Here is a 23,180-nt window from a genome sequence, read left to right on the forward strand (position 1 = left end):
GGGTTTGCTTGTCTCTCCTTTCTGTTCTACTCTGTCATTCAGTTTTAGGTGCTGGGGGGGGTTTGATGTGTGTTTTGTTGGCTGTGACATTTGTTTGAAGCTATGTGTTTTTTCAGAGGACGTCGTACCTGTTCGATACAGTGCCGGTCCGGAGAGTCTAGAAAAGGGAAGTACGTCACGTGACATACATCTTGCACACACACGTAGAGTAAATTTCTCTGTTAAACACATTAGGTAAGGAGCGGGTGCAACTTCCTGTGTGTTTTTGTTTTAGTCAGTGAAGCTTTAGTTATGGTGTGTTGAACGCTGAAGATGTCTTTTTTTTTTTTTTTTTTTTTTTTTAGTGTAGAGGGCAGGGATTAGTTTAATGGGCTTTGGTTCTGGTTTAACTAATTCAATCTTGGCTTTCTTTTGTTTCTTTTCGCTTGGTATTACATAGGTGTAAATATTGGTTGATTATGTTTCCTTGGTGTAAGTTAATTGTCTGTGTAAATAAAGCGAACCACTTATAGTAACCGCTACCTCATTTGTCCTTGGTTTATTCTTCCCCATTTACTCCCCAGAGCTCAGAATAAAGTGTTTATATTATGTGCGTCCTCTTCATACCTCTATGCCAACACGAGACGTAACAGCTTCTAACAAACCTTTTCCAATCAACTCAGTTTTCAAAGCCACCATAACATTTTCCTTGAGCCTTTTATCTTTATTCACAATTTCAAAATGTTCTGCGATGCTTAATAATTGCTCTTTAGTGCAACTATCCAAAAATTCATGAGAAGGCGAACTAACAAACACATCAGCCATGGGAAAATACCAGAAAACAATTCAGTACACACAGTGCAAATAAATAACGAGAGTTTTCCCTCTACCTACCTATCCAATAACTCTACCTAACTCAACCCTAGTCTTCATGCGATTACTGGTGGGGGTTTTATGCACTGTAGCCCGCTGGGTGAAAAACGCAACTGGTCAAACCAGTGACGCCTTCAACACCACGGATGTGCTCCCGAGATAATTACTACTAGCCACTTTCACCATAACACTAAACAAAAATAACAAATCCGACACACCTCAAAAGAAACTTGTGTTTCAAAAAAACAATATTGCACATATGTAGGCCACTTACCAAAAGGTGATTTCACACGGTGAACAAATTAATTCCAGTACAAATGTATTTTCGCATGTTCACAATACCTAATTATCAAACTCGACAAGCCCCCAATTTGTTACAACCCCTGGCTCAAGGGAAGCAACAAAAACAAGGCACACACGCAAACCAAATATTAAGCTCAAAAATGTTTATTAACTAAAGTAAGGTTACATTGAATAATAGAATGAAAAAAATTAAGAAGATAACAATCTTTCTTTGTCCATCAGTAACATCAGTGTGTAGGGCAAAATGCATGGGTGGAAATGAAATACGATGTTGGAACATCAATGCAGAAAACAAACTAACTAACATAACAACATAAAACACAACACAACACAACACAACACAACACAACACAACACAACACAACACAACACAACACAACACAACATATAACGTAACGTAACGCAACACAACACAACACAACACAACACAACATAACATATAACATATAACATATAACGCAACGCAACGCAACGCAACGCAACGCAACGCAACGCAACATAACATATAACATATAACATAACATAACATAACATAACATAACATAACATAACATAACATAACATAACATAACATAACATAACATAACATAACATAACATAACATAACAACGTAACGTAACGTAACGTAACGCAACGCAACGCAACGCAACGCAACGCAACACAACACAACACAACACAACATAACACAACACAACATAACATAAAACAACATAACACAACACAACACAACATAACATATATAACATAACATAACATAACATATATAACATAACATAACATAAAAGCAAAATCCAAAACAAAACTAAATTCAAAACCAAAGATCCTCCAAGTCTTCTCCGAAATCCCACTTGGCTCACCTGGAGATCTCTTTTTAAAGGAGCGCCTGAAGCACTGGTCACAGGTGTATCTAATAGACTCCTAATTTGTTGAAACAGGTGCCAAACAGCAATACCCAGGACCAACAACAGAGTGCGTCACAACACTTTCTAGTGTACTTCACTATCTAGTGTATACTTTCTAGTGTACTTCACTACCTAGTGTACACTTTCTAGTGCGCTTCACTGACTAGTGTACTTCATTACCTAGTGTACACTACTTAGTGTGTTAACAGTTAACAGTAATAACACTTTACAGTCTTAAAACAGCCCTGCTTACTCAAACATCAGATCAACCAATCAGATCAATCAATCTGCAAAGGTCTATCAGGATCAAGAAAGCAAATTACAGTTCTTACAAAACACATTCTTACCACCAACAGGCTCTGCGAGGCGCTGTGGTCAGGCCGGAAACCTCCGGTGTGCCTCATGTACTCCTCACATGCCATCTCTAGGCAGAAGGGTTTCCTGCAGTAGAAAAGATCTCATTAGAGACTAGGGATTTCCATTTTGCCTTCCTTCTTCCTCTTCCTCTAAAACTCTATGCATTGACTGGATCTAAATCCAATTCTTCTGTGGATTTTTTTATGGAGCTCAGACTTTAGTTAATTCTTAAGTGCTAACATGTATGATATAAACAAGGTGTAAAATAATGAAACTGTATATTAATATTCTTATAAAACAGATTTTAAAAAATGGTGACACTGTACAAATTATGAATAAAACATGAATGCTGTAATTTACAAATCTCAAACTTATATTTTATCCACAGTGGAATATAGATAACATCAAATTTTGAAAGTGAGACATTTTGAAATGTCATGACAAATTATCGGCTCATTATGGATTTCATGAGAGCTACACATTCCTAAAAAGTTGGGACAGGTAGCAATAAGAAGCCGGAAAAGTTATATGTACATATAAGGAACAGCTGGAGGACCGGTTTGCATGATTAGGTATAACAAGAGCCTCTCAGAGTGGCAGTGTCTCTAAGAAGTCATGATGGGCAGAGGATCACAAATTCCCCCAATGCTGCGGCGAACAATAGTGGAGCAATATCAGAAAGGAGTTTCTCAGAGAAAAACTGCAAAGAGTTTGAAGTTATCATCATCTACAGAGCATAATATCATCCAAAGATTCAGAGAATCTGGAACAATATCTGAGCGTAAGGGTCAAGGGTCAAAACCAAACTGGATGGCCGTGATCTTCAGCCCTTAGGCGGCACTGCATCACATACAGGAATGCTACTGTAATGGACATCACAACATGGGCTCAGGAATACTTCCAGAAAACATTGGGGAACACAATCCACCGCGCCATTCGCCGTCGCCGGCTAAAACTCTATAGGTCAAAGAAGAAGCCATATCTAAACATGATCCAGAAGCGCAGGCGTTTGCTCTGGGCCAAGGCTCATTTAAAATGGACTGTGGCAAAGTGGAAAACTGTTCTGGGGTCAGACGAATCAAAATATGAAGTTCTTTTTGGAAAACTGGGACGCCATCCGGACTAAAGAGGACAAGGACAACCCAAGTTGTTCTCAGCGCTCAGTTCAGAAGCTGATCTCTGATGGTCTGGGGTTCATGAGTGTGTGTGGCATGGGCAGCTTACACATCTGGAAAGGCCATCAATGCTGAAAGGTCTATCCAAGTTCTAGAGCAACATCTGCTCCATCCAGACGGCGTCTCTTTCAGGGAAGACCTTGCATTCTCCAACATGACAATGCCAGACCACACACTGCATCAATTACAACATCATGGCTGAGCAGAAGAAGGATCCGGCACTGAAATGGCCAGCCTGCAGTCCAGATCTTTCACCATTAGAAAACATTTGGCGCATCATAAAGAGGAAGATGCGACAAAGAAGACCTAAGACAGTTGAGCAGCTATAAGCCTGTATTAGACAAGAATGGGACAACATTCCTATTCCTAAACTTGAGCAGCTCGTCTCCTCAGTCCCAGACGTTTGCAGACTGATATAAAAAGAAGAGGGGATGACACACAGGGGGAAACACGGCCTTGGCACAACTTTACTGAGATGTGTTGATGCCATGAAATTTTAAAACAACTTATTTTTCCCTTAAAATTATACATTTTCTTAGTTTAAACATTTGATATGTCATCTATTTTGTCTTCTGAATAAATTATTTAAATTTAAAACCCACAATATTGTACAAATTATGAATAAAAACAGAATGCTGTGTACCAACTTTTTTGGAATCGGGTTTGTAAATTCAACATTACATCACTACTATAATAATACACAAAGCTACTGTGAAACATTTGTAAATGCTGTATTATTGTAGAATTATAATACAAGAGTTTGTTCCTAGATTCTGTGCCATTATAGGTGAGAAGCTCATAAAGCGCAGTCAAGTGTTCCATGTAAGGCTGAACTAGCAGCAGAAACGCTCAGGAATGCACAGAGCACAGCTCGTCTCTCTCTCTCTCTCTCTCTCTCTCTCTCTCTCTCTCTCTCTCTCTCTCTCTCTCTCTCTCTCTCTCTCTCTCTCTCTCTCTCTCTCTCTCTCTCTCTCTCTCTCTCTCTCTCTCTCTCTCTGTCTCTGTCTCTCTCTCTCTCTCTCTCTCTCTCTCTCTCTCTCTCTCTCATCCACAGCCAAAGCACATCCTCCTGACCCTCATCCAGAGCTGTCTACTGTGCCCTGGCCTGTTTCTCCTCAACTTTACATTTGTTTTCTCCTTTTGGCCACATGATCAAGGAAGCTTTTAAGCACTGATAATACAAATCATTGGGTTCCAATAACAACAGCATGTCAGACACCATCACAACTAAAGTAAAACACTTGTAATTATTGTAATATTTAAAATATTATTTGAAATATTTCAAAGGTGCACTCTATAAGACTTAAGCTGGCTATTATTCATTTCAACAGCGCCAATGGCCTCGGGCCATAGTGATTGTTTTGTGTTGGGTACTTTCATGTTCATGCTCTGTAAACTTCCTTGAGCACTTGCCGACAGTAAAAAAAAAACAAAAAAACATGACTGACATGAACAAAAAAAAAAACTATTTGTTCATAACAAGTGTATGACAACGTTCCATACTCACAACATGCTAATCAGGGCCCATGACCATTTACTGAATATATACGCTAGAGGATTGAGCAGTTTCTACGTCCAGAACTACAAATCAGTGAGTAGTTTACATTATAATAGTATTTGGGAATATTGTGATCAAACATTGATTAAATGAATGTGATTATAACCTAACTCTAACCCTAACCCATAATGGTGGTAAACAATCACAAATAAACCATGCGGCATAGGCCTATTTTAATCCCATTTTTACTGCTCTGACCATATGCTCGGTCCTATACACGAATGCTGTGTGTTGTAGGATGGCCAGTGCAAACATTTCATCTGTTCTTTTATAGTTCTAATCTCCTCCTTCATTTTCAAAATGGCCAGTCATAGAGTAATCACAGAGTATTTGTAACCTTACAAATAATACTGTGATAATTTCTATCTTTAACAAGTTGGGTTACTACTTAGAAAATCTTCAAACACATAAACATTCATGATCTTTAGGTCTAAATATCTTCTTCAGTTTGATAACCTCCCCCAGAATGTGTGCCTTACATGTGACAGCCTTTAGAGTAAAACAAACACAAAATAAAGATCTTACAAAACTGTTTAGTGTGGTTCTTTGAGTTGAACGTGTGCTATATAACACTGTGTGTTGTTTAACTTCATGCATTAACTCTGTGACATTATTCAGAAGTTTTCCCTCCATTCCCAATCACTAAATTCTGTCAACCTAACTCTCTGCGCAGTCTCTGCTCCGTAAGGTCACAGTGCTAGTTCTTCTCCAAATAATCATCATGATACCAACAAGCACAACACAAAATAGAACATCCAACACACCATAGCACTCAAGTCTGTCACCATTTTGGACAATGTGATGTTCCGGCTACACTGGCTACCAGAGCACATCCTAAACACACTGGATCAGACGGGTCAGACATGACATGTGCTAGAGTAACTTACTTAACATTAACAAGTTGGACAATTGATGTGGCATTGTCCATAAACACATATACACAGTCAACATGCAACGTATGCAATCAGTACAAACTCCAAGTAAATGTAAAATGGCACTAGGCTGCCACTGTAATGATGACGTCTCTATCCAGGTTCGCCATCTCACCATTGTTGGTGAGTCTCTTGTTTCATGGTTTTTGATCAAGTTTATGTCAAGTCAAGTTCATTCACATTTATGGTAATGAAGAAACTGCATGGGTTCTTAAAGCTCACCTTAAGTTGACTATCATTACACAATTAATGAAAAAGTAAATATGAACTGTTGGTTACAATTATGCTAATTTTCCACGCTGAGCCATTATATGGAAGAAGCTCATAAAGCGCAGTCCAGTGTTCCATGTAAGGCTGAACTAGCAGCAGAAACGCTCAGGAATGCACAGAGCACAGCTTGTCTCTCTCTCTCTCTCTCTCTCTCTCTCTCTCTCTCTCTCTCTCTCTCTCATCCACAGCCAAAACACATCCTTCTGACGCCCATCCAGAGCTGTCTATTGTGTCTTGGCCTGTTTCTCCTCAACCTTTACATTTGTTTTCTCCTTGTGTCCATACGATCAAGGCAGCAACAACACCCCTTCTGTTATGTTGCGGGTCAATTTGACCCGTTTAGATTTTCTAGTTGTTGGAAATACTGGTTAACCTGTGACTTTTTCCCAATTATCATCATGAACATGCATGCAAAGTTTTAACATGCTGGTGTTTTTTGACATATACAAACAAAATTACTATTACGTTTGTGATGTTCGCGGGTCAGTTTGGCCCACATATTTTAATGTTCTAAGGCAACTCTAAGGTCAGGTACTGACCCAAAATAATAACATATCTTGGTTATATTTTGTTATTTTATTTTTTACTACCTTATTAAGCAAAAAAAAAATGGTTTTCCACACTTATTTCAATACAGAAAAATATTTTGTCACCCACAGATGGTAAAAATTACCTTTCATTTTTTACAACATGCTGGTGTTTTTTGACATATGCAAACAAAATTACTATTACGTTTGTCAATCAATAAATCAATCAATCAACTTTATTTATAAAGAGCTTTTACAATGACGATTGTTTCAAAGCAGCTTCACAGTGTTAAACAGAACAGTATTGCAACAAAATTTGATTTGGCTAGTTTGATTTGGATAGTTTATAGAATTAAATATGACCTAATTAATACATTTTATTTGTATATTTAGTTGAATAACTTGGATCATAATTTTAGTGTCCCTAACTGAGCAAGCCAAGCCAAAGGCGACCAAAGGAACCAAAACTCCATCAGGGCATGATGGAGAAAAATAAACCTTAGAGAAACCAGACTCAGTCGGAGTGCCAGGTCTCCTCTGGCCTAATATTAAACAGTGTATAATTATTATTCTGCCAACCCTGCAAGTCATAAATCATATTAGATAGGAATATTCGAAATTTTGGGTATCAAGCAAGAGACGGGTTTATTTAGGATGGTGCGTCGATTACACAAGAGTATGAATACTTGAAAGATCGGAGTTATTGCGCCGGAGACAGTTTTTGAGCATGACGTGCCGGTGAGGCAAATTCAGAGAAGACATTAATTGACACGTCTCAGCAGACACTCCAGGATGCGTTGCTCATGCCCAGGCGCAGGTCCACCATCCGATCCGGACACGGCCTGGATCCGGCTGACTGCAGTAAGCCTCGGGATAAACAGAGAAACTAACATTAGCGTAGATGCCACTCTTTTTATGATGTAACGAGTACATCAGGTGTTATGGGAAGTGTTCCCGGTTCCGGCTGACCTAGTTAATGCAGCCTAACAATCAGTCAATTGATCTGAATAATGAAAGTTAAAAATGTTCTGTGTGTATGCCATAGTAAAGAGATGTGTTTTTAGTCTAGATTTAAACTGACAGAGTGTGTCTGCTTCCCGAACAATGCTAGGAAGACTGTTCCAGAGTTTAGGAGCTAAATAGGAAAAGGATCGACCGCCTGCAGTTGATTTAGATATTCTAGGTATGATCAACTGGCCAGAGTTTAGAGACCGCAATAGACGTGATGGAGTATAATGTGTTAAGAGCTCGCTTAAGTACCGGGGAGCTAAACCATTTTGTGCTTTGTAAGTAATAAGCAAGATTTTAAAATGTATGCGATGTTTAATAGGGAGCCAGTGCAGTGTTGACAGAACTGGACTAATATGATCATACTTCCTGGTTCTAGTAAGAACTCGAGCTGCTGCGTTTTGGACCAGCTGGAGTTTGTTTATTAAGCGAGCAGGGCAACCACCCAGTAGAGCATTACAATAATCTAGCCTTGAACTCATGAACGCATCGACTAACTGTTAAGCATTTTGCATTGAAAGCATGTGCCGTAATTTAGATATATTTGTAAGATGGTAGAATGCGGTTTTACAGATGCTAGAAACGTGGCTTTCAAATGAGAGATTGGTATCAAAGAGCACACCCAGGTTCCTCACTGACGATGAGGGCTTGACCGAGCAGTCCTCAAGTGTTAGACAGTATTCTAGGTTACTACCTGTGGAGCTTTTCTGTCCAATAATTTAAAAATCCGTTTTATCTGAATTAAGTTGCAGGAAATTACTATTCAACCAATTTTTTATATCAGCTATGCATTCCCTTAATCTTGTGAATTGGTAAGTTTCATCAGTGTTGTCACATGCCTGTCCTGTCTTGTGTGCACATGTGGGTTTTGTTGTTCTGAGCATGTGCTCATGTATTGTCTGATCCCTCCCTCCTTGTTATCTGATTAGTGATTGATTTCTCCTACCTGTTCCCTCTTGATTTCTTCCCTATATAAGCCCCTTGTGTTTGTCAGTCTGGGTCGTATCCTTGTCTCGTCTACGTCTTCCGGTTCCCTGTGTTGGTATGTCTTCAATTCATGTATTTTCTAGTTTATGGTTTCCCCCTTGTGGGTTTTGTTTTGTGTTTATGTTTTATTTTGTTGTAAAAAAAAAAGATCAATTCTGCACCTGAGTCCTCGCACCATTTTCTTTGTGTTTCCGACCGTGACATAAGGATACGACCATCTGAGGACTCAAGCAGAATGGGGATCTTCCTATTCCCATCTCCCTGCCCTTCCGCTGCATCAGGAGAAGGTCAACACAGCAGACTCCTTTCCCTCCGGCAGGAGGGAGCTAGCATAAAGGAGTTTGCTTGCCGGTTCCTGTTTGCAGCGGAGGGGCTCAACATCAGTCAAGCAGAGCTCAAGGACATGTTTAACACCCGCCTTAATTAGCCAATCATCGCCTGGTAGATGGGAATGCTGGGGACGCTATCATTTTGGTAGTTTGTGGGGTATGTGTACGACCGTGATGTTGGAGGAGTGCCCTGGAGGGGTGGTCTTCCACCTCTTGGGCCTCCCCCAATTTTACCCACAGACTGCCAAGTCCCCAGTCCTCTGATGACCCCTTCGGGGAGAAGGAGGGGGAAGATTGACTCCACATTCACCATCCACCCTGTGGTCCCTGTACCGGTGGATCGTGTTCCGGTGGACTCTGTTCCGGTGGTCCCTGTGCCGGCAGTCTGTTTTCCGGTGGACTCAGTTCCGGTGGTCCATGTTCCGGTGGACCCTGTTCCGATGGTCTTGAAATGGAGGAGGAGAACAAAGGCTCCCTGCGTCCCTGTGCCAGTGGTCCCTGTGCCGGTGGTCCCTGGGCCGGTGGTCCCTGTGCCGGTGGTCCCTGTGCCGGTGGTACCTGTGCCGGTGGTACCTGTGCCGGTGAATCATGTGCCGGTGGTCCCTGTGCCGGTGGATCGTGTTCTGGTGGTCCCGATGCCGGTGGTCCCTGAGCCGGTGAATTGTGTTCTGGTGGTCCCGATGCCGGTGGTCCATGTGCCGGTGAATCGTGTTCTGGTGGTCCCGATGCCGGTGGTCCCTGTGCCGGTGAATCGTGTTCTGGTGGTCCCGACGCCAGTGGATCGTGTGCCGATGGATCATGGTCCCAGTGCCAGTGAATCGTGTGCTGGTGGATCGTATTCCGGTAGTCCCAGTGCCTGTGGATCATGTGCCGGTGGATCGTGTGCCAATGGATCATGGTCCCAGTGGCGGTGGATCGTGTGCCGGTGGATCATATTCCGGTGGTCCCAGTGCCTGTGGATCGTGCGCCAGTGGATCGTATTCCGGTGGTCCCAGTGCCTGTGGATCGAGTGCCGGTGGATCGTGTTCTGGTGGTCCCTGTGCCGGTGAATCGTGTTCTGGTGGTCCCGGTGCCGGTGGTCCCAGTGCCGGTGGATCATGTGCCGATGGATCGTGGTCCCAGTGCCGGTGGATCGTGTTCCGATGGATCGTGGTCCCAGTGCCGGTGGATCGTGTGCCGGTGGATCGTATTCCGGTGGTCCCAGTGCCTTTGGATCGTGTGCCGGTGGATCGTATTCCGGTGGTCCCAGTGCCGGTGGATCGTGTGCCGGTGGATCGTATTCCAGTGGTCCCAGTGCCTGTGGATCGAGTGCCGGTGGATCGTGTTCCAGTGGTCCCAGTCCCGGTGGTCCCAGTGCCGGTGGATCGTGCGCCGGTGGATCGTATTCCGGTGGTCCCAGTGCCTGTGGATCGTGTGCCGGTGGATCGTGTTCCGGTGGTCCTGATGCCGGTGGTCCCAGTGCCGGTGGATTGTGTGCCGGTGGATCGTATTCCGGTGGTCCCAGTGCCTGTGGATCGTGTGCCAGTGGATCATGTTCCGGTGGTCCTGATGCCGGTGGTCCCAGTGCCGGTGGATCGTGTGCCAGTGGATCGTATTCCGGTGGTCCCAGTGCCGGTGGATCGTGTGCCGGTGGATCGTATTCTGGTGGTCCCAGTGCCTGTGGATCGTGTGCCGGTGGATCGTATTCTGGTGGTCCCAGTGCTGGTGGATCGTGTGCCAGTGGATCGTGTTCCGGTGGTCCTGATGCCGGTGGTCCCAGTGCCTGTGGATCGTGTGGCGGTGGATCGTGTTCCAGTGGATCGTATTCCGGTGGTCCCAGTGCCTGTGGATCGTGTGCCGGTGGATCGTGTTCCAGTGGATCGTATTCCGGTGGTCCCAGTGCCGGTGGATCGTGTGCCAGTGGATCGTGTTCCGGTGGTCCTGATGCCGGTGGTCCCAGTGCCTGTGGATCGTGTGCCGGTGGATCGTGTTCCAGTGGATCGTATTCCGGTGGTCCCAGTGCCTGTGGATTGTACAAGAAATTCTTATGCAGAAAGCACACACTTGCTGAGTGCTCATGTCAGAAGTAAATTCGTGACTTTACGAAATGAGTTTACAAAACAGCCAACTTAGGAAAAGTAAATATTTTCATTATACAGCTACATTTAAGTTTTCAGTTATGATGTTTTAAAAAAACAAAAAAAAACTAATTTAAATGTGTAAGTCAAAACAAAACAGTTTTTTTTAAAAATGGTCAAACATTTTCATTAAATCATATCTTCAGATATATATTTTTTGGAATATTTGACAAAGGTTGACATTAAAAGTTCAGAGTTTGTACCTAAATCTTTGTTGTTTTTCATAGTGTGATTTTTTTTTGTTTTTGTTTTTTTGTTTTTTGAGGAATTGTATTGAATCCAATTAGGGTCAGTTAGACCCGCTCCATAAAGGGTGTGCACAGAAATCGAACAGTGCACAAGGGATACAGATTACTTCATTTCAGGCTTACACTCTAAAAACTCCAATTAATAAAATTTTGGAACAGCAAAAAAATATATGTTGAACTAATTTTCTTACGTGTGCTTAGTTAAAGGGGGGGTGAAATGCTGTTTCATGCATACTGAGCTTTTTACACCTTTAAAGACTTGGATTCCCATCCTAAACATAGACAAAGTTCAAAAACTAATGTTGGACGTTTGATGGAGTATTTCTGTGTTAAAAATACTCCTTCCAGTTTCTCACAAGTTTCGGCGAGTTTTTTTCGAGTATGGGTCTACTTGACGTTAAATAGATCGGAAGGTCCTTGTATGGGCTGTACGGGCTCTTCTCCCGGAAGGGTGCGCGCACGCGTAACTAGAGCGAGAGAGGAAATGTACGCTGTAAACACTCTCAGGTGCAGATCCAGTCGTCCATTCCGGGAAGGCAGCGCTGCATTTGAACCGATTTGAACGCAGAAATGACGGGAAGCTTCAAGGCATCGCTTCAGTCGCGTCGCAAAGTGGATTTCCACGGTCACTGCTGTCACAGGACTTCACCAAATCATACCAAAGAAGTGTGTTTTTGACGGAGTGGTCCCAGCGATAAAGGTTCGGTCCTGCTTTGGAAGCAGCCGGTGATTAAATCAACTTCAGATGTCTCTGCTATTGGCTACCGTCGCATGAGTAAACATCAGTAAACGATACGATCGCGTGCTTCGTCATTCAAATGCGCTAACGGACTCCATTGCTGTTCTCTGTATAACACTAGTCTGACTCTGACGTGCAAAACCGTTTTGCTTGCTACCTCTAAGGTCTAGTCACATACAATAGTCCATAAACCGAATCATGTCCTCATAAACTGCGCGTAAAGACACACAAAGGCCCCTAAATTCAGTACATACCACAGAGACGGACATCCTGATGTTGCCGTTTCTCCTGTTCAATTTATTTCAGCCTCAGATTTGATTGTGGATCATTATCTGTATTAGCTGAGATGGCGATGGGTTTCTCCACGCTTGAGGACGTCACCGCTTTGTGCACATTCGTCATTCTTTAGCTCCGCCCACTCGATACGCCTCGTCATTCTTTAGCTCCGCCCACACGATACGCCTCGTCATTCTTTAGCTCCGCCCACTCGATACGCCTCGTCATTCTTTAGCTCCGCCCACACGATATGCCTCCAGGCGCTCGGTTTTTTCCGGAAAGACTCGGTACAGCCCATATTTCTTTTATAAATATAATAAAACTAAAGACTTTTCGGAGATATGAAGGATGCAATACTACTCTATAGGTACTCAAGATTGACATGAGATTGACTGAAACTGAGTGTTTCACCGCCCCTTTAAGAAGACTAGTTATATTAAGTCTGCAGAAATATATTTGAAAAACATTAAATGAATTGATATTTTCAAATCCAGTTAACATTTAGAATTGCAAATGTTGACTGGACTAAAAAACGCGAATCCAGTCAACATCTTATAAAAGTAGGCTATATGGCCAACAAAATATTTTACTATGGTAAATAGATTTTTGTTTGTGCTGTTGAAATGGGCTGTTAGAAACATTTAATAAAATACCCTATATCAGAACAATATTTGTGAAATTAGATATTATATAGTATTTTCGATGTTTTGTTAATGATAGTATCTGCATTATAATGAGAAGATGGATCCTACAACACTTACATATTACATATTTAATATACATATATAATTCATGAACATATGTAGTTAATTGTGGCATTTAATCTGCCTAATTTTAATGAATACGTACAAGAGTTTGTTTGACTACGCCAAAGGATCTGTATTGCTCGTTTAATTTCGCGGAAGCATCTCTGGAGTACTTTGATCCGCGGAAGGATACATATCAAAGGACTTCGCGAGTTTCACCGAGAGGCAGCAGCAGCAATTTTGAGGATGCAGTTCACGCGTCAGGTAAGTGTTAATGATTAAACTGCAGACAAATATGTCGAACATATTAGGCTTGTGTGGATATTTAACGTTAGAAGTGAAGTAAGAAGTAAATTAGAAGTAAATATATCCAAGGGAAATAGGGATTATTTAGGCCTAAGTGATGTCGACGTCAAGTTCACTCCTCATCGAATAAATTATTTACTTTACGTTAATGTGGTCTTTAACCATGTTTAAGTAATAACGCATCATTTTGTTTTAAACTATAATACTATATAATGTATTTTAGATTTAATCTCATTGTGTTGTGTGCTATTTTTGTGTCAGACAAACTTTCTCTCATTAGCTATAACGTTAGGCCAAGGTGTCGTGGTGATGATTTTTATACGTGCAAATTTACTGAAACATGTCAAACGTGTAACTTAATGTAGGCCAAATAATGTACGCTATTTAGGGTTATACGTGGTTGTGTTGAACGTGATTTTTTTCGCGTTCCAACCTTTGAAATTGTCCCGTAAATTAAGGGAACAACATAACCATGAATACTATGATAAAATGGCGCTCATTTCATTGTCCTCACAAGTGGGATGAATTTTAAACTTTAATTTAGTCACACATGGAAGTAAATTCTTAATATTGATATAATGTATAAAGAATATAATTTTTTTGTATTATTAATATTATTTTTTCTCTTTCTTTCTCCAACAGGGTGTGACCAAGATATCCATTGATGCTGACTCGTTGCAAAGTTTCTCATCCAAGCCAGTCAGTTCTTCTTAAAGGGATAGTTAACCCAAAAATGAAAATTCTGTCATTTACCCTCATTTTGTTCCAAACCTCTATGAGTTTTTTTGTTCTGCTGAACACAAAATAAGATATTTGGAAGAATGTTTGTAGATGGAGCAACCAATCACTACCATAGTAGGGGGGAAAATACTATGGTAGTAAAGGGTTGATCCATCTGCTTTGTTACAAACATTCTTCCAAATATCTTATTTTGTGTTCAGCAGAACAAAGAAAATAATACAGTATTTGAACAACATGAGGGCGAATAAATGAGGACAGAATTTTCATTTTTGGTGAACTATCTCTTTTCCAGCTGAAACACTGACAAGTAGCAAGAATGCTCCACTGTATCTACTTTGACTGTGTGTGTATTTTCAAAACTAAAGGTGCATTAAAGACATTATAGAAAAGTGACAAGGGCTTTGGTCATTTTTTTATTATTTAAAGAAATTTGAAATGAATTCTTATAAAAATGTATTGTTTGTATGCCAAATGTTATAAATGCAGATGATACAATGTGCTTTAATTTGTTTTTATCCTCACTATAACATGTTGTAACTAGTTCCACCACTGCAATTTCTAGTAACAATTAAAACCATTTAAAAATGAAACCCCTAATTAAAACGTTTTAGTTGAATTAATTATAAAAACAGGTTGAGTAAACGTACATTTTAAAGTTGAAGTCAAGTTTGAGCCAACTAAAAATTATTAATTCAGGTAACAATTTCTAGAACGAAATTGAGTGAACGTAAAATATCTGTGGAACTAGTTACTAAATAATAATTCGTTGAAAGCACTAGAAATGTTTTACAGTGTAGGGTTCATTTGAATAAATACAGCCTCTTGCATCTGCGCCTGTACCTGGAGTTGGTCCAGCCCAACATTCGCAGTTTGCCTGTTGATCCTAAGAATCTCTTTCCAAGATGCAGAAGACGTGTGTGCAAACACAATGGATATGTGAGAAGACCTCTGGTTTTAAAGGGTATAAAGATGGCAACATTTAAAAGTGTATTATTAAAAATTAGTAAAAGCTTTTGTTGTGTATGCATCCGTACAGCTTCAGGTCAGTGACGTGTTTTCAGAAAGGCTAAAGCACTAGATCATGTGTGAGATGTAAGATTTAGCGGATAAACAAAGCTTCCCCCTGGTTTATGAAAATTATTGCATTATTGCAAACTATTTAATTTCTATTTACAAGTACAATAATGAATGTGCTAAAATTAATTTTATTTTATACTGAAAAGATCCAATCAAACCTAAGGTCTGTTTCTAACCCCTCTTATGTAGAACAAACTAATCTGCGAAGGGCTTTTTTAATGTGGTTTACACGTGTAAATGTGTTCGAGGTTTTATTACACAAAGCAAAATATAACAAACAGGTCAATGGAATGAGGATCATATTTACTCATAAACTTGAAGGATGTTCTTAATTTTTCTGCAATAATAAAGGCTTGTGGGCAAAACCAAACTACAGTAACACCTGAAAGACGAAATACGAAATAAATCAGACTAATAATACTAATATATTTAATGATAAACTGTAATGACTTTACAGAAGAGCCACCACATTCAGCTCCAGCTAAGAAACAGTGGTATTGTGGTACAAACCAGTAGCTTTATACTTCAGCCTAACCGTATCTCATGTTATTAAAATGATTGACGACTCAAATTTAATGTAAAAGGAGCAATATATTACCATATTAGTTTCAGCAGGCAAAAAAAAACACTCTTTTTTGCACAAAATGGAATCAAAGTATTAGCCTCTGAAAATCCCTGGTCCTCAGTTTATCTGGCATTACTACACTGCTGTTTTCCGTCACTGTCATACTAATTTAAATGTATTATCTTTTGTCCATATTTCTAAAATCTAAAGCATCCCTCATCCTTTCAGGCATAAAAACCACAATCCAAGGACAAAGAATGTCATTCTTCTTAATTTCAGAAAATTATTACTTCTAAGTATGGAAGTATTTTGTATGCCATAAGAATGTCAGCATGGGAAGAAGGTATGAGTGTGTCTTCATATCCAGTATAATACACTACATCAGAGAGTGGGATATTATTTATGAATGAATGTAGGATAGAATAGATTCACTTATATTGTGCTGTAAGTACAACAGTTCCCTCTATCATTCATAAATCCAAAGTTTTTCCACAAACTAAATGTCTCACGGCTAGTTCATGCAGCACTCCGGGCTTAATGTGCGCTCCTGAAAACAGGTTTTATGATTAAATGGACAAGTCAGATATAAAACTGAGGACAGATAGGAGCATAAATATGTACTTTGAACAGACACATTTATGTACCCGTTACGTCACACTTCCTGTCTGTTATAAAAAATACATCAACATATTTAAGAGAAACAGCTGTAAACAGGCATAGCCAGAGGTAGGTAAGCCACCGCATTCACTCCTGTTCATTTACTTAAGTCGCTTTTTTAGGAAAAGTGGCGTTTCGGCTTACATTCAGCTATGGATTATTTTTTTAACTCTTAATTGAATAAATGTAATGACAAAAACGTACTTTTACACATAATATATATACGTTGTCAGAATAAGAACATGTGAATAACCCAATTTTGACAAATGTCAGATAGAACCTTATAACTCCAAGCTGATGAAATGTGTTCTTTATTCAGTCTTCACAGTAAAAGTGACTTTTGTCCATAACATTTATTACAGCCACTTGAGCTGTGATTGACAGGATTAGATGTTCCTCGTAAACATGTTTGAAACTGATGTAATTCATCACTGCTTGATCTGAGGTTTTATCAGATCTGAATAAATTAGTCGTTTGCATTTTTCCAGTCTTTGCATTGACTACAATCGTGTTCATGTAATTATTTTATTACTCAAGTACTTTTTGTTGTTCTAGTCCTTTTACAGTTTCAACAAGAACACCTTTTAAAATAACTTGATCCAAAGCTGGACAAATGGGAAAATGTTCTACAATTGGATGAGAAAGTTAATTTTGGGAAATATTTTGGGAGAAAACTAAATATTACATTCCAACACCAGAACATTGTCCTTCTACACAGTCTGAAGGATGCGTCGTTACGCAGAGGCATTGAATTCTGCAAGGCATCAGGAAAATCTACCATAGAATGGTTAGGGCATCTGTCTATGAGCGAAAAATAAATGCATATTTTATTGAAATGACCTCCTAACCAACTGCACAGGTCCGAACTGCTGAGAGCCTCAATAAAGCAGGTTCGATCCGTTCATGAACATTATTGCTTGCTTTGTTTCATCCTTTGTTCAGAAGCATCAGGGGATTTTGTCCTTTGTTTATATTGTCCAAACCATTTAAGTTTGAGAATGAAACCAAAAATCACAGTTTATCTTAAGCTGAATATTATAAATATAAACTTCACTTGAAAGTCAATCATCTCAACTGTGACAGATTTGAAGGCTGGTGTCCATTTGCACTCTTGTCTTTCCGCAGCGTTGCCACAGTTTGTGGAGCAGTTTTTTGACCGGATCGGTGTACTCCCTGTTGGCCAGTCCCAGAAGCAGCGGCACGACAGCAATGCCCCCGACGCCCACACAGGACAGCACGATGTGGGCAGTGCGATCGCTCGGCCCTGCCCGGCGGAGCAAAAACTCCATGCCTACATGAGTGCAAACAATGTAGGGCAGCCAGCAGGCCAAGAAGGTGAGAGAAACCGCGGCCACACAGCAGGCGTAACGCATGTCCATTCTCCGCCGGTATTCTCTGGTAGCTACGGCGCGCTGCAGACGCTGGATGTCCCTCAGCTGAGCTCGTGTGATCCACAGCACACGGCACGTCATCACAGCAATGGAGAGGATGGCGGGCGCCAGCAGCCCATACACTTCCAGATAGATGAACGCATTAGGAAAGACACTGCGGTATGTACAGCAGTGCTCTCCAGGCAACGCCATGCAGTTAGAATGAGCTGTGCTATTGGTTTCTGGACAACAGCCGCTCCGGTCATGAACAGCCCTGTTGTTCCAGCCAAAGGCAGGCATCAGAGCGAACAGCAGCGGCAGCGTCCACACGGCCAGCAGAGGGAGCGCGAATCGCAGATGCAGCCACAGCTGTCTGCGCCGGAGCGGGCTCACGATACTCCGATAGCGCTCATAGTGCACCAGAACTAGGTTAAAGAGGAACGCCAGGAACAGAAAGTTAGGAAAAACGTGCACCAGCAGACAGGAAGGGAAGCTGAGAGGCCGGTTCAGGCCCATCCAGGGAATGAAAGGAAGAGCCACGCCGGTGCACAGATCGGCCACCAGCAGGCTCAGGAAGAAGAAGTTCTGTGAGTGATGGAGCCGAGGGCTGCAGATGATGGCCAGGATTATGAGAAGGTTAATCAGGATGATGGTGCAGGAGATGGGCAGGGTGAGAGCGTAGATTAGCTGAGCCTCCACATCGCTCTCAGAGCTGTTCTGCATCGCCATAGCCATCACCACAGCTTTCCACACCAAACCTCCATTAGAAGACTAGTTAAATCTGCGTGAAGAGGAGAGGAATACATCAATCAAACAATTAATAAGAGGAGAGGAATATATCAATCAATCAGTCATCTTTATTTATATCGCTCTTCTCCAGCGGCGATTGTGTCAGAGCAGCTTCAGTGTTAAACAGGACAATACTGCAGCAGAATTAGATTTGGCTGTACAGTCGTTCTGGAGTAAACAGTGATGTTATCAGCTTATTTTAATTTATCATAAAGAGACAATGTTGGCAGATCAGTATTATAGTTTATAGAATTAAATAAGACCTCATTAATTAATTTTATTTCGTTAAATAACAGTCGGGTGCCAGTTCTCCTTTGGCATATTAACAAACAGTGTATGATTATTATTCTGTCAAACTTACAGGTCAGAAATCATATTAGAATTAGAATACTGTTATTTTGGGACTACATCAGGGCCAATGGCCAGAGTTTTTTGGCCCACAAATACCCTGGTCCAAAGTAGAGGAGTGGTCATGGACTGAGGTGTGGTTCATGCTGACCCTAACCTCAGCTTAAAAGACATTTTCCCAGCTCAAAACGCACTTTCTTAAGAACAAGCAAATATGATTATAATTGGGCATTTACTTGATTTCATGTTGAATCTGTCCATGTTTTTGTTGTTACCGGACATCTGCATCTGCGTATAACGATAAATACGTTTACTTCGGTTAACTCATAACTCCTGATTTCTGTCCGTGAGATCAATCTGTTTATCTGACCGAAGGAATAATAGTAAAGTAATCGCTCAAACCTCCTCAGAGGAAATTATTTTCTGGAAAATTGACTGAAATGCTAATTTTTTTTCTAAAGAAACATGCCGTAAAATATATTTAATAGTATTTTTCTAAATGTCTAAGCCTTTGGGTCTGGTTTGTGCATTGCTGTGATAACAAATAAATGGAAGCAGGTGTGACTGAATAAGTGTGTGTTCTATTTTAAAGTGAAATAAAGATAAATACAATTTGATTCAGCATTCAGTCTGTTATACAGTTATCTTCCCCGTGCTGGTGAAATGGTGGGATTGTGTGACGATGTTCTATGGAGGTTTTAGGGTCTCGACAGTGGAAACACAGCTTGCAATTTACATTACATTTACATTTAATCATTTAGCAGACGCTTTTATCCAAAGCGACTTACAAAAAAGGGTAGAGCAATAGAAGCAACGAGACAAACAAGGCCAACAACCTGTAAGAGCTGTAAGAAATCTCAATCTCAATTTTGGTCTCAATGCTATTGGCCCCGCCCAGCATGCCATTAGCCCTGGCTCACACTGGCCTGACAGTGGAAAAGTGGCTACTGATCCTCAAATATCTTTCATAAACAAGGGAACTCTTCATTCATGGTGTCATGGGACACTAACTCAGATTGTGACAGCTGGGCTCTGTTCTTGTTGTACTGCTTAATATCAAAATAGTGCTAATCATAGCAGATCATCTGATTGGGGTCACAGTTCCAATTTCCTTTTAACTACTTTACATATTTTACATCTTTGCATTACGTGCCACATTAAATTAGATGTTTCAAGTACAATTTAAATACACATTCAGGTTATATATATATATATATATATATATATATATATATATATATATATATATATATATATATATATATATATATATATATATATATATATACACACACACACACACTCACACACACATACTTACCTAGAGGATTATTGGGAGCACACACTAATACTGTGTTTGACCCTTTCTCCTTCAGAACTGCCTTAATTCTCCGTGGCATTGACTCAACAAGCTGCTGAAAGCATTCTTTAGAAATGTTGGCCCATATTGATAGGAGAGCATCTTGCAGTTGATGGAGATTTGTGGGATGCACATCCAGGGCACGAAGCTCCCGTCCCACCACATCCCAAAGATGCTCTATTGGGTTGAGATCTGGGGACTGTGGCGGCCATTTTAGTACAGTCAACTCATTGGCATGTTCAAGAAAACAATCTGAAATGATTGGAGCTTTGTGACATGGTGCATTATCCTGCTGGAAGTAGCCATCAGAGGATGGGCACATGGTGGTCATAAAGGGATGGACATGGTCAGAAACAATGCTCAGGTAGGCCGTGGCATTTAAACGATGCCCAATTGGCACTAAGGGGCCTAAAGTGTGCCAAGAAAACATCCCCACACCATTACACCACCACCACCAGCCTGCACAGTGGGAACAAGGCATGATGGATCCATGTTCTCATTCTGTTTACGCCAAATTCTGACCCTACGATCTGCATACTGGATGTTCTTCCCTTTTCACACCATTCTTTGTAAACCCTAGAAATGGTTGTGTGTGTAAATCCCAGTAACTGAGCAGATTGTGAAATACTCAGACCGGCCCGTCTGGCACCAACAACCATGCCACGCTCAAAACGGCTTAAATCCCCTTTCTTTCCCATTCTGACATTCAGTTTGGAGTTCAGGAGATTGTCTTGACCAGGACCACACCCCTAAATGCACTGAAGAACTGCCATGTGATTGGCTGATTAGACAATTGCATTAATGAGAAATTGAACAGGTGTTCCTAATAATCCTTTAGGTGAGTGTGTGTGTATATATAAATAGTTTTAGTCTACTATAAAAATGTGTTAAACATTGAATGCCTACTTAAACATTACAAATAAAAGCAGCCGCTAAAATACCTTTAGCTTGTAAATAGTCCAAGTCCCAGGTTTATAATAGTTGTGAACATGGAACTTCAGGCCATAAATTCAACACTTTCTTTATGAGTGCAGAGAACTTTCCTAGAAAGTTATTCATAGAGCAAACGAAAAGTGAGACAGAAAATGTACCTTTTGTCAGCTTGGCTTGAAGTGAAGAGGAAAGGTCTTCATCCCCATAGTGTGAAGTCAGGTCGTTTAACACAATGCAAGAAAAGATTGCAGGAAAGTTAGCAGAAGGCAAAAGGCAACAGCACTGTCCATTACATGTCTGATCTTTCATTAGAGCGCTTCACAGTGAGATCCTCGACAGCTGGAGAGAAACAAAGTCCCTTGTCAAGCAGAGAAAGTGAACAGAGCGAGTCCAGCGGGAACGTCACTCGTAAAACTCTGAGCAACACCCTCACAAACCTGCAATGGCATCCGTTTCACCCGTTGCATGCTGGTGTGTGTATGCATGACCCATAAAGGCAGTGTGAGACCCATTAGTCATGAGGGATTTCAGAGATGTGTAACACACAACCACATAAATGCCTGAAACTGATATATTACTCCATTCTTAAAACTGAACTAATGTAAATTAGGAACATCATAGCCTACTAAATAAGACCGATTCAATGGTATTCAGTGCGTGATTATATTGTTCTTATTATCTTTGTCTTCTTTATTAGTGAAACTGGTTAAATTTGCCTATTTAAGCAATATCTGATTTCCTAACATTCAGTAGTACAGCATGATTGGAAATGTGATCATGTACTTACAATTCATATACTTACAAGTAATTCACGTGAAAAATCTATTAGTACGTTTCCCCTTTGCTTTTTTAGAGAAGAAATATATTCAATAATAATTCTCAAAGAAGCTAAAGTTCAATCGTTGAGTGTCACCAAGCAAAACACAGACTGCATACATCAAACAGGCATAACATTACGACCACCTTCCTAATATTGTATTGGTCCCCCAAACCTGTCGAGGCATGGACCCCTGAAGGTGTGCTGTGGTATCTGGCATCAAGATGTTATCACCAGATCCTTTAAGTCCTGTAAGTTGCAAGGTGGGTCCTCCATAGATTGGACTTGTTTGTTCAGCACATCCCACAGATGCTTGATACTGTTTCCATGAAAGGCTGAACATGGTCTCAGCAATGCTTCGGTAGGCGGTGCGTGTCAAAGTAACATCCTCATGGGTGGCAGGACCCAAGGTTTCCCAGCAGAACATTGGCCAAATCATCACACTGCCTCTGCTGAGTCACCTTCCTCCCATAGTGCATCCTGGGACCATGTGTTCCCCAGGTAAGCCACACACATGCACCTGGCTATCCACTGGACACCTTTCTATCAGAACCAGCATTAACTTCTGGAGCAGTTTGAGCTCCAGTAGCTCGTCTGTTTGATCGGACCCCACGGGCCAGCCTTCGCTCCCCACGTGCATCAATGAGCCTTGGCCGCCCATGACCCTGTGGCCGGTTCTCCACTGGTCCTTCCTTGGAGCACTTTTGATAGATACTGACCACTGCAGACCGGGAACAGCCCACAAGAGCTGCTCGTCAAGCTATCACAATTTGGTCCATGTCAAACTCGCTCAAATCCTTATGCTTACTCTTATGCAACTTTCAGGACAAAATGTTCGATTGCTGCCAAATATACCCCACCCACTAACAGATGAGGAAGAGATCATCAGTG

The 23,180-nt window shown here is 41.0% G+C and overlaps 2 protein-coding genes across 2 annotated transcripts; one reads left to right on the forward strand and one right to left on the reverse strand.

Moving 5' to 3' along the window:
- The first annotated feature begins 9,463 nt into the window (after positions 1-9,463).
- On the forward strand, positions 9,464-14,346 carry LOC137093754 (uncharacterized). The gene is made up of 6 exons (XM_067458600.1): positions 9,464-10,043; positions 10,106-10,327; positions 10,450-10,566; positions 10,660-10,791; positions 10,900-11,039; positions 14,275-14,346. The coding sequence occupies exons 1-6, from the start codon at positions 9,464-9,466 to the stop codon at positions 14,344-14,346; spliced, it is 1,263 nt and encodes a 420-aa protein (XP_067314701.1).
- A 3,029-nt stretch (positions 14,347-17,375) lies between these two features.
- Positions 17,376-22,514, reverse strand: LOC137093395 (G-protein coupled bile acid receptor 1). Its single transcript, XM_067458205.1, has 2 exons — positions 21,631-22,514; positions 17,376-18,823 (listed from the first exon to the last, which is right to left on the reverse strand). Exon 2 carries the CDS (start codon positions 18,775-18,777, stop codon positions 17,743-17,745), a length of 1,035 nt encoding a protein of 344 aa, XP_067314306.1. The 5' UTR covers positions 18,778-18,823; positions 21,631-22,514; the 3' UTR covers positions 17,376-17,742.
- Positions 22,515-23,180: the final 666 nt, after the last annotated feature.

Source organism: Pseudorasbora parva, chromosome 12 (assembly GCF_024679245.1).
Source record: "Pseudorasbora parva isolate DD20220531a chromosome 12, ASM2467924v1, whole genome shotgun sequence".
Lineage (NCBI taxonomy): Eukaryota > Metazoa > Chordata > Actinopteri > Cypriniformes > Gobionidae > Pseudorasbora > Pseudorasbora parva.